Here is a 12,764-nt window from a genome sequence, read left to right on the forward strand (position 1 = left end):
CAGCCCGCCTTTGTGCGTCTGTCGTGTTCCTCGTACTAGGCTTTGGCTTCAGATGGACATCGTATATTTACCCTGATGTCTTTTCCGCGATATATCGTCGTGCAGAATAAATTTTATTTTTATTTTGTAGGCTCGCAAGCGCACCACCTTATTTCGAAAAAAAAGTAATTTCATAAGTAATAAGACATTTTCTCGAAATTACTGGTTGAAAGTAATTCATTACATTACTAAATTACCAGCCTAGAAACGGAGTTTACATTATCACAAAAATAATATAATTACTGTAATTTCATTACTGTAATGAAATTATACTGCCATCTCTGGGCTCGAGAGTCGTATGCCGGGTGACTCGGGATCTGGATAACGAAGAGCAACAGTTTAGCCTTCATCGTCTCACGAGTGTTGCCGAGCCCATCACTCACCAGACTACCAGACTGTGACGGTTGTTCGGCCCTCAAATGCCTGCCCAGCACAAAAAACACGAGCAGCACGAGCTGCTCGGGACTTCAACACCAGCGAAACGCACGGCTTTCAACACCCTTGCTTCACAAGGCCCATTGAGGAGGAGATCGAACAGTCACGCCTCTGGCGGCACGCTTCAGCTGTGAAACAACGAACTGAATTTTATTGTTTGTTTTTGATCAGCGATATCGATGGTGACGATTCGAATGGCCGCTCCTCGTGCAACGAAAGCACTGGTAAGAGTGAAGCGCTCGTGTCCAGACAGTGCATGACGAGGTTAAATTTCTTTGTTATTCCGTGTTAGTAAACACCGGGCTGTGGGGACAACAAGCTCGATAAAGCTCCCCCTATAGTTTGATCTCCGGCCCAATATCCTCCGAGATTTTTTGCGCGCTCGCTGTTAAAAATCTTGGAGGCCATGCAGGGCCGATGAGCAGCGCCGCTTATTTTTCTACCACATCTTGATCTCGTTCACTGTATTGTGTGTCTGTGTGTGTGCGTGGTTTATGCTTCCTGCAGTCTCGGGGTTGTGTTATGTTTAGGAATATCCTTCGCTTGCGCCCTGACTTTCTTTTCAAAATATATGATGCGCGTTCCAGGTTTTGCGAGCGACTGCCCCGTCGTTCCAAGGGCCGCCCATTTGAGTGCTACGCCGCACTGGCTTCCAAGGGCCACACGCATTTGGCCTATTTGACGCTACTTGCAAAGCCCCCACCTGATAGGGCAACAAACAGAAACCGTGGAGCCTCAAGCACGTGCAGCGTGCATGCACATTTTAAGGCTTCGAGCGTCTCGGGGCTCGTGGCATTAGCACGAGCGATTGCAAGCCTGCACGTGCTGGTCGCTTGTTTCTGTTTGTCGCTCAAGTGGGACTCGGCCCTTTGAGAAACGACATAAAGTACGTGGTACCTCCAAAGTCTGGTCTCAGAGCTGGTGGAAGAGGGTTGCCGCGGTGGGCCCGGAGCGCGGCTCGGGGCTCACGGGGCTCGGGTCCGGGGTGTGGAAGACGGGCGACGAGCCTGTGGTCAGGGGCCTGGCCGTGGACGCCACGGCCTGCAGGCTCGCCCGGCGGACCGTCACGGACAGGGCGCGCCGACGGGGACGCCGGAGACCGCCGTCCAGGTCGTCGTCCTCCTGCGCCGACGCCGTCCAATCGCTCAGTCGAGATTTCACACAAGATATCGCCAGACAATGGTGTAGGCTGCAGGGGCAGAAAGGCCGTTTGATTTGACGTGGCTCCCACCCGTGCCTTCGACAGCGCCAAAGTATGGTGTTTTTCCGGCCACTCCGGCGGCCGACTTCTTTCAACAGCTATGGCCGGTGACAGCTTAAGACTTCAGGAGAAGCTCCATACCTTAGCAAAAAATTGTAAGGGTGCAGGCGAGCTGGTGGAAGTTAACCATAGTTCTGTTTAACCCGAGACTGGGGTATTTCGGAAAAGGGACGAGAAGAAAAGAGGCCACAAGGAGGCGACGTCTCAATTGTTTAACCCGAGACTGGGGTATTTCGGAAAAGGGACGAGAAGAAAAGAGGCCACAAGGAGGCGACGTCTATTGAGACGTCGCCTCCTTGTGGCCTCTTTTCTTCTCGTCCCTTTTCCGAAATACCCCAGTCTCGGGTTAAACAGAACTATGGATACCTTAGCAGTGCGAACGCCGGAGAGAAGGTCGCCCTTCAGAGTTCCCTCCGAAAAAGTGGAAGGAGCTTCCCCTGGAACTCTTAAAGGAGAGCTCCGGCGTGAATTTGAACGTTTTCAACTAAACATATTTTCTGAAAGAACACAGGAAAGAGTGTTAAGCAGCAAGTAAATTTCCCCAACAAATTTTACATAATTTTTAATCGTAAAACTACGATATAGCCCAAACCGAAACTAACCTGCAGCTTCACTAGTCTGTCATCTTCTTGTGACGTCAGATGTTGTATAAACATCGGCACACGAGCAGCTTGAGCCTGCTTGGCCCAGCGTCAAAGGCAGTCAGAAAGCCGTCGCGATCGTCCGTGGTAAATAATTCATCGAGCTTGTCTCAGTCAAGCTATGATTGGCAGATGTATTAAAATTTTCAGCACGAGATTTCAGACGATTCGCCGTTCGCATTCGATCCGCCGCCATCGTCTCCGAGGGGACCTCCCGTGGGGGCTGAATCCGGGATCTGCCGACATGTGGATTCAGGTGATGCTTCAAAGCAGAATGGCATAAAAAGATTTATTTCCTCGCAAGGAGTGAACTGTTTTCTAGCACGACGCGAACGCTAGGAGCCAGCGTTCACGTCGGACTGCTCGGACCCCCTTCCGTCGCAGAGACTTCTCGGTCTAATACCAATAAGATGTCACTCTGCTGCATTTCTTCGTGGTGTTATTGCACCCCACAGCCAATCACCAAATCTCCCACCCTCCATCGCATGCCGCAAACAGCCTAAACCAGACGCAATTCGCAAAACCACAGATGATCACTATCAATAGAACGCTCAACGCCGAGGAGCAGGAAGCGTCGTCTGCTTTCGGATACAACATTTCACGTCACGAGTGTCCCTGCTTGTTGTTGCCAGTAGAGCGGCAGAAAGTAATTTGGAGGTGCACGCGTAGACTTCGAAATTCATTCTCTCGAGTCAAAATGAATATTTTGATTAAATATTTTGTAGACATACTCACGGGCGGATATTTAGTACGTGGTTACAATTTTATAAAAATCAATGAGCATCAATTTGCCACCGACCCTATTTCTCGTTCCGACACGATCACACCTTTGCCCGTTTGCTGAGCTACTGAAAGATGGAGTACCTCAACGTCCAGCAGGGTCCCGTCGGTGGCGAGAGACTTGCGGCGCCTGATGCCCAGTAGGAGTTCCGAGAACTGCTCCTGGAGTTCTCGGAGGCGGATGGAGAGGGCCGCCTGCTCGGGACTGGCCGGGGCCTGGGGCGCCCTGGGCTCACCCTGCTCCAGCTGCAGGGCGTCCAGCTGCTGACGCACCCTCTGGATCTCCTCTTGCACCCGGTGCAGCTTTTGCTGCAGCTGCAAGGTAGAGACCGACACGGGGCTGAGCGCACGCTCTTTGCAAGAACCCCGTCGGTTCACTGGAATGACACAGAGCTGGCTACCCTGCGCTGCGATTACGGGGCGAAGATGAACATACGAAACTATGGAGATGGGAGACATGCCGACAAAACAGTATCAGAGACTTGGACACCTTTGCAGACTGGTCCAGTGTTCCTGGCGCCAGGTACTTTGAGCTCGTCAAGAGCAGCGTTGGCATCGCTTCAGGTTCCAGCTCCTTATGATGGAGGGAGTCATCTCAGCCAATCTAATGACGTTCTGTAGGGGAGTAGTGAGTCACGTACGCGGTACGTTCGCAGCGCTGGAGCAGTGAGTCACGTACGTGGTACACGGCCTGTAAATCATGCAACCGCTATCGCGGAATTGAAAAAAAGAAAGAAATCAAGACACACTTTTTTTAGCATAAAGCGCGTGATCAGTCGTGAGGCCGCAACGGTTGGAAGGAAGTCTACGCCGAACGCTGACAGAGGACTCGTGTTCGACAGGTGCTGAGAGTCGACCATAAACTGGCAGCTTCGGGAGATTTGCGCAGCTGTTTCCAGATGGAAGATCTTTCCAAAGGGAAACCAAGTGCCCCGAGAGTTTGACGTTTTCATGGGATACCCGAGCGTGAGGGGTCTCAAGCTTGTGCCCCGTCACTCGCTCAACTCGTTCCGTCAATTACAGTATTCGCTCACATTTTTCGCGAGGAAGTGATAGCGACCTTTCTGAGCTTGGAAAAGCCGCGCCCGCATTGAACGGTTAGAGCCCGTTCCGCGGAGGTCCGCGTTTATACTTCAAGTTCGAGCAGTATCTTCAAGAGTGAATGATTCCTGCTCGCTCCCAGATTTGCATTACGCTTATTAGGTTAGCAAATCTCGTGACTGACTCAAGGCTAGCCCATGAATCACTAAAGCATGCTTACCTATACTCCGTCTCACTAAAACCGTGCAGTACAGCCAAAGGTACAGGGGAGAGAGCGTATGCCAACCTGTTCAAAAGGAGGGAAATGAGGAACGGGAAAGAAGGTCTGGGATTCTTCCGTTCCTCCTTTGCCTCTTCTTGAACAGGTCGGGACGCACTCTTGGCTGTACTGAACGGTTTTAGTGAGACGAAGATGGTGAGGAGATCAGTTTGTTGTCCTCACACCTTGCTGTTTACTCAACACAAGGCCTGTGGACATGCCCACAGGCCTCGTGGGCATGTCCACGTCATCCTTTTCAATAAAGATCGGGGGACAGTGTAACGTAAAAATACTAACAATCAACGAAGTGGTGTTTATTGTTAGTGCCGGATATCTCCCGAAAGCAATCGTCAGAGAATGCGAGCATGACCAACTTGGGCTTTTGTGCTGAGCTGGGCACCGTGCATGTTGCATTGTTCGTGTAGGCCGGAGTCGAAAGCCCCTCCTCTCCCTTGGGCGACCGGAGAACACGAACTCCAGCCGAACGCTGACGCGGCGTTCGGTAAGGTCAGCCGAGCGCTGAGTGATTGTTATTTACTGTCCCCATCCGTGTAGTTCTAACGTTAGCTGCTTGGGGCGCTACGGTCTGATCTCCTCCTCATCATTCCCCCAGTACGCCAGGCGTTCATGCCAATCTTGACTTCCAAATACGCTTCCGGGACAAGCCGCTTACTTCCGGCGGCTTTATATATGTTTGTTTAGTGCACCACCCTGGCCCCCTAGTCCTTGGTCACAATATGTTTGCATCGCCATGAATGTACATACACACCGATCCAACGTTTCCACAAACAAGACCGCAGTTCTGTTTGGAAAGCGAGCAACGCACGTGCAATGCGCACGAAAGCTGCTTCCGCACAAAACCTCTTTATTGAAATGGTCAACACCGTGCTTTGAGGACGAACTTTACTTTTAACTTTAAAGCACGGCAGTGATGCCACAGATGCAAAAATCCAAATAAAAAAAAAAAAAAAAAAACAACGCTACTGCACAAACTTTGGGCTCAGTTTGACTACGATGTTTCCGCAATTATTAATGATCAATCAAATGCTTTCACTATCATCCCCTTCCCTCCAAATAGAAAGGTGCCGTGCCAAGCAGCTGCACGCACATTTGTCGAATAAGCTTTGCTCTCATTCAAGCTCATCACACAGGATACAGTGTTCAGTTTCCAGGATGTCTGTGGGATCGTGACGTGCTTTCGAGGGGTATCGGTATTAATAATGATCAATAAAATGCTTTGAACTACCATCCGCTTCCCTCCGAATAGGAAAATGTTGTGCCAAGCACCAACACCCACATTTGTCGAATAAGCTTTCCTCTCATTCAAGCCCATCACACAGAAGACTGTGTTGAGTTTCCAGGATGACCGTGGTGTTACTTTCGAAACTGGGACTATCCTCCGCTTCCTTCCAAATGGAAGGTGCTGTGCCAAGCACCAGCACGCACATTTGTCGAATAAGCTTTCCTCTCATTCAAGTCCGACATAGAAGACTGTGTTCAGTTTCCAGGATGCCTGTGGTGTGCTTTCGGGATTGGGACACAACCTGGCGAAGGCATCGGCTTATTTATTTATTTATTTTACCTTCAGGGCACGGGGCAATTGCAGAGTGAAGTGGGAAATACAAAATACAAAAAAAAAAAAATGAAGCACAAGAGGAACAAAATAAATACTCAAACAGTAGGGACTGGTAGTTAGCCATACTATACCCGTTTTCACCTCAAGAACCGTAGTAAAAAAAGTTCGGCTTCTCGTGGAACCACTGCTAATTTTCCTCTTTATATAATGAATTAAGATATGTGTAAGTGCATTTTAGAGCAGATATATGTTATCTTATCAAGACGTACCCGTTTCATACTCCAAAAGTATCGCTTCTTCCTCTGACAAGCAAATATTGTAAGAACTACTTCGCGCGGCGCATTAACAATGCGCAAAACTTCCTTTTTCCTTGAGGAGAAAACGAGCATAGTACAGAAAAGAGTGTAGTCAACAATTGATGTTAGTTATGCAGGTAAACAGTTCCAATGACTGGAAGTTTCAGGAATGAAGGATGCAAAAAATTAATTGGAGTGGCAAAGCGGGACACCGACATTGTGACAATGATTAATGCGTGCGGAAACAAATGATGGTTGGATTATTAGCTGTACATTGAGTTGAGGAATACGGTGGTAGATATTATGAAAAAGACAAATGCGAGAGATTCTGCGACGATGTCCGAGACTTGGAGGTAGTAAGCTATTTTCGATTGATGTGACACATGCAGTGCGATTATAATTAGCTAGTATAAAACGCGCGGGCCTGTTCTGAACTGCCTGAAGCGAGTCAGTGAGGTAATTAGTATACGGATCCCAGATGGAGGCTGCATACACGAGTTTAGATTGAACAAGCGTTTTATAGAAAAAAAAATAACTTTAATGATGAGGGTGATAGATAGAAGTTACGTTTGAGATAGCCAAGCATCCTACGAGGTCGAAATCTCGGCAAAGTATCGATTGTAAAGCTGTCGCTTTAAAAGTCGCAATATGGCAATATGTAGACCATATACGAGACAGGATTTGGCTCGAATAAAATTGCCGACACTAGAACTGCATCCTATATGCGTGTCCCTTAAATCTCCCTAAAACAATTCAATTATACCGGGCTGCAGAAGTAAGTTTCGAGGCAAAGTTTCGGGCCACTCTTGGTTGCCCAAAAGTTCATTTGGGAATGGCCGACGGCTGCTGCTGTTTCGTCTTTTTGGCTGTTGCCTTGGACATGTCGATCGATGTCCGCGTCACGAAGACACTAAACTGACGGAGCCTGGTCTGGCCAGTCGACTCGTCCAGACACTTGATGATGTCTAAGACGCCGAGGACCCTGGTCTCCGGGAGGTAGCTCCCCAGCAGGGCGGTGAGCAGGCCGACGAAGCTGAGCGTCAGCAGAGCCAGCTCGCTGCGGGAGAAGAGGCCTCTCTCGTGGAGGATGGGCGACGCCATGGCCCCGACCCTCCCAAAGAAGTAGCAGGCGAACACACCCAGACTGCGCACCACGGTTGGGAAGATATCGACGCTGACGACGAAGATGAGCACAGCGGCCATGACAAGAAACACGTCGATGGCCGCGTTCATGAGCCGTACATGCACTGGTACTCCCGCGTGGACAGCACGAAGAGCAGTGCGAAACTGGTGGTATGGATGGTGCTCACCGACGCCGACACCCAAGAATCACGAAAGCCATGTACGCGTTGGTGAAGCAAAGGGCCAGGCCCGAGAGCATCAGGGAGGCGATGGGCGCGCAGATGACCGGTCGCCGACTTACCTTGTCGGACAGGGCGCCTATGAAGGGCGCCGCAGTCACGGCGCCGCTTATGTACAGGACGGACGAGAGGGTGACGAGCCAGTGGTTCTGGCATACCGCGTCCCGATGGGCCACGAGGGAACGTCCGGTGCCCGGGCCGTCTCTGGCAGGACCGCGTCGACCTGTTCTTAGAAGCCACGGACAGCAGAGGATCGTGGCGGACGCCCCAGACCCGCTTCCCGTCGGCGTCCCGAGGCGTGCTGGTGTTGCTCCACTGTGCCGCCGTGAGGTTGAAGTACTCGGCCGGCTGTCGTGCCGCTCCATGGAACGGAGCGGACGCACGAAAACAATCAATTCGAGCGACGCTCGCTAAAAGGAGCACCGCCATGTTCCTCCGCCGTTCCTCTCTGCCACTCGTGCGGCTGAAAAATTTGCCCTAGTAGGGAAATGCGTTTAACTTTATGCCGCGGTAAAAGTTTACCAACAGACGAGCAAACGGGCGCTGGATGTAGAAATTCTCGCCACTTTCAGCGATGGTGGTACCGCGGTGTGAGAATCGTGCTCCCTAGCTCCTTGATAATCGGTTCCATATCTGAAAGTGCTTGATACACCTTCCTGGCGTGCAAATATAGGAAGTAGGGCTCTTATATCGCTCGAATTTCACAAATCTTGAACTGCTTACGCGTCCCAGACCAAACCTTGTACTGCTGTTCTACGGCAATCATCCAGATGGCAGCCATCTTGATAGGCACAAGTGCGCCCTCTACAGGTCGTGGAAGTTGCGAAATTGCCGCGTGATGCATGGCGTACGATTTTTCCGGTGACTGACTGTAGCCCTCTTTTCGGTCGGTGCGGACGGGTCGGAAAACGAACGAAATGTGACGTATCGTCCTCAACAAGGTCACTCGATAGTATTCACCGGCCGTCTAATCTCTGAGCAAAGCTGCTCTGCGCGTGATAACAGCGATCTATACCACAACGTTCATTCGACTCACGATCGAAGGTGAAGTTGACGGCAGGCAATTGATTTCTTTACGACTGTGTGAAATCGGTCGATGAATATCGAAGGGCTCGACGATGACTTCCTGGGGCAGAATATCAGCCAGACGGAAGAAGCAATAGACAGAACGTTTAATTCAGTGATCGCAAGTAAATTTGGCGGCGATAGCTTTTGACCAGGATATGACTGACGGTCTCTGCGGTGTCGCGCGAGGAAAAATGATCGTATTCAATGAATGTTTATTCAGAGGAGAACAGAGGGGTTTCCGAAGCGAAACATCCTCGACGGGAAATAGAGTATTGAAAAGAGCTTGCGATGAACGATTTCAATGGACAGTCGGTGCGACTTTCAAGCTTCTTATTAACGGTCCACAGCGATTGCGGCATGCTGACACGGAAAAAGGAAGCGTAAATAGAATGCCTTAGGTTTCTTAAGTTAACTATCGATGGCTTATAGCATGCGTTTCAATAGATTGCAGTTGCGCGCTCCTTCCGTCGTGTAGGTTGTCGTCAATCTTGTGTTGTTGCGTGTTTCTTTACTCGCTTTTTACAAACTTTACGATGAAGAAGTTGGACCATCTAACTACCCTGTTGTAGACGAGCGATTTGGTCAGCGCATCACGGCTTGTATATTTAATTGAAGCTGTTGCGCGCGATTTCAAAAACACAAGGACGTGACTTCTGCTATGGGGGTATTCACTGGAAGCCATATTTGAGGGCGCCGTTTAAAGCGCATGCTCAGAACGAGCTCACATTAATATGCTTCTAAGACCGACAATCTTGATGGTGTAGAATACACGTTGCCAAAGAACTGTGGAAGGTCGCCGTCAGCATGCGCTCAGCAGTCGCGAGCACGGCTATGGCCGCCAGAAACGGGCTTCTGGTCGGTACCATTTTCAGCGTTCGTGCGTATGGTCAGTGCTTTGCTCGATTTCTGAGGCGACAACCGTACGCGTGCTGTGCGCTTGGTATGCGCTGGGCGTCTCTCTCCTCCAGAACGCCGTATGCGTGGAAGTCTCGATCAGTGGCAGTCCGCAAACGACGTGGTCCACCCGGGCTACCTCTCGAGTTCGTTACGCCATACTTGTGCCTATCTCACATACTCTACTCACGATACTGTATTTCAAATACCTTTTGAAGCACCTTGGTATCTTACAAATACTTTGATCGGGAGTATTTGATACTGTACTTTAATTACATTTCTGAGTATCTTGTACTCATTATCTCAAATACATTTTTGTCATTCCGCCATTTTCCGTATTTTCGGCTTGAAGTGGCGTGGGCGTGACACGAGCAAACGTGAACGTTGTTTCGAGCAACAAATCATGTTGCTATAGCTCCGATAAACTACGGTGGCTTAGATTGAGCTCGTGAAAAGATCGCTTTTTTGCCGATTATGACTCCTATTTCACCCAGTATAAAAGGGTCTGATTTCAGCCCGAAGTTCCTACAATGAAGTTTTCCCCTCGCCTTCCGAAAGTCGCCTTTTGTTTCCCAGAGTTTCTCCCAAAAAATCCTCAAACAACGGGGGTGGTTTTACGAAGTAAAGATTGCCGCACTGAGGCGCAAAGCAGAGCGGGAAACAACCCACAACAGCAATTGCTGTTGTGGGTTGTTTCCCGCTGAAGTCGGCATTAATGCAGACTTCAGTGTCAAGAAAATAACAAATAGAAGAAAATGAGAAGTGGACACAAAAAGAAGACACCTCTTTTCTTTTGCTTGTATATTTAACTCTAATACAGCAAAACACCGAAAAGGTTTTTTTTGTCGTCAGTTTGGCATTTATTGCTCTCGCGAACACTGATAGGCAAACAACAGGACAGGAAACGAAATGCACGAGCAGGATGACCTCTCAAAATGCCAACAAAGCGTCCCCCAACGTTGAGCGCCTTTCTCAACGCAACCTACTTGAAGAAGGTGCGACCAGTGCTGTGGCTCTTATGCGGGCTCTCTTTGTTATCCATTTACTCATTTCCGTATCCCAAGTTCGTTTATAGTCAACTCCCCATGTAGGGAATATGGATTGTAGTTAAACGATCCGTCTAAGGTGCAATGCAGGACGTGATATTCAACGATGTCACTATATCTAAAATGACCTCTTTTTTAGTCCCAGAAATGTTTTGAAACATGTATCAGTGATATCCTGCTCCTTATAGTTGGACTGCATAAAACAACCCTACAATGTTTTGTTTTTTGCAGTTTTTCGCTTGTCGTGTTAAACCATTCTGGTAAACTAGATCTGCGCAAATGTATAATTGTGTTTGTCACTGGCGTCGATACAAATTACGCAATGCGGAAGTATCTTCAAAAAGTAATTGAAGTACTTTTCTAGGTATTTGTACTCCACTTAAGACACTTCCCAGTGAAAGTAACTTTAGTATAGTATTTGAAATACTTTATGAAGTTGGTATTTACTATTTAGTGACTTAAATATTTTCACCTAGTATTTTGTCCAGCACTGGTGGACGCACTGTTTCTACGATGACCCGCTATCGATATGCGACACAAAGCGTTCTACAAAAAAGAAAGGTAAAAACCCGCTCAACTTAGATTCTTATCCACCCATGCTTGTGTCAGCTGTCCTCGACCGCGATAATATTCGAAGAATAATGGATGGATACACTTTCCAAAGCTCGTATACTCTCTTGCTCCCGCGCACGGTAAACTTGGAGTGTGCATTATTTTGCGCACATTCTCCGAATCGAGCTCATGTGACTTCACTTTTCCTGGTATTGATATAAATAAGCGTTATGCAAGCGCGCAGTTGTACAGTTCCTTGGCGCACCATTTATGGCCCCGGCCGAATAGACCTCTTCTACATACATCTACACTCCCTCCAAGCTGACAATGCGATGCACCAGCTACACGCACGCCGGACAAATCAACTGCCCCCCTTCCACCACCTGGTCCTGCTCTTTGAGCATGGTCAGGTGAAGAACCGACGCGTCCGCACTCCAAGCCGACACAATTGAAGAGTGCAATTTCGCTATAGTGCCTCCAAACCACTGCGCGCTTTTGCCGCTAGTTGGGAAGAGAGCCCGCGCATGCGCAGAATTGTTCTTGCAAAAAGGTGTCATCTCTAAGCACGACACCTTTAAAGGCAGACCGGTTTCCGGGTGTACGAACATTCATCATGCAAAAAGTATGACGAAACGTTTCATCGCTTTTCGTCAAAGCAGGCAAGCATCTTAGATCGCCCCCGAAATAGCGCCAAATGCGTCAAGAACCGGCAAGGCGCTCATATTTTTGCGCCTACATCGCGGAGACCGTATTCTTTTTATGGCTGTGTGTAATGTGCGTGGGTGCGTGCGCACATGAGTTCGCTCTCATTGCATGCGTGAGTGTGATATATGTGCGCAGTTGCTTTCATGCGTGCGTGTGATCGCGTGCTGCCCGATTTCATGTGACAAATACCTTTTTTCATGCGTGCGAAAAGAGGCGGTTGGTTGGCGGCGTTGGAATTAAGGTCCGCCCGGTGGTCATCATACCCTTTGCACCCCCTCTTTGAATAGCAGAACATCGTCCGCCTCGTAGAAGCACTGGCGCCGCCGACGCTGGTGGCGCCACGTAGCGGGCCGAGACGGAACCAAGGAGGGCGTAAGGGGAAGAGAGAATGGGAGAGAGAGAAAGGATAAAAAAAGAGGCTTTTCTAACTACGGCGTGCATACTAACGAGCTGAGGAAGGCAAATGCATAATGGATGCGCAAGGCCATCGCACGCACCGCGCGTTCTATTTGCGGACACGCTAACATTTGCATAACAACCATTTCACGACGCTCCGTCGACCGAACCGCCAAACTGGAGCATAAAAACGTTTTACGCTCTAAGGGACCTTGGAAAGTGCTTACATCGACACCCGGTGGAGCACGCAGACGAATAATACTGTGGGAGAGGAACAATGCGTGTCTGTCTTAGCGTGTTGGCGCCTTCGGTTTGAGTCTTGCTCCAACTCTGGCAGCGGAACCAGCGCCTCAAAAGAACACGCTATACGAAGAAGCTCTTTGTGAGATATCCGAGAGTTTTCCTTCAGGTCGC

General features: G+C 49.3%; 1 protein-coding gene across 1 annotated transcript in view; it reads right to left on the reverse strand.

Moving 5' to 3' along the window:
- LOC8043430 overlaps nt 1-12,764 on the reverse strand; it is a 183,889-nt gene that overhangs the window by 5,183 nt on the left and 165,942 nt on the right. Inside the window, exons 9-10 of the mRNA XM_029981552.4 lie at nt 3,241-3,471; nt 1,372-1,596 (exon numbers count right to left, since the gene is read on the reverse strand). Coding sequence (XP_029837412.3) covers nt 1,387-1,596; nt 3,241-3,471 — 441 coding nt within the window. The 3' untranslated portion in view covers nt 1,372-1,386. The remainder of the gene's footprint in view (nt 1-1,371; nt 1,597-3,240; nt 3,472-12,764) is intronic.

Source organism: Ixodes scapularis, unplaced genomic scaffold (assembly GCF_016920785.2).
Source record: "Ixodes scapularis isolate PalLabHiFi unplaced genomic scaffold, ASM1692078v2 PGA_scaffold4__175_contigs__length_147842914, whole genome shotgun sequence".
Classification (NCBI taxonomy): domain Eukaryota; kingdom Metazoa; phylum Arthropoda; class Arachnida; order Ixodida; family Ixodidae; genus Ixodes; species Ixodes scapularis.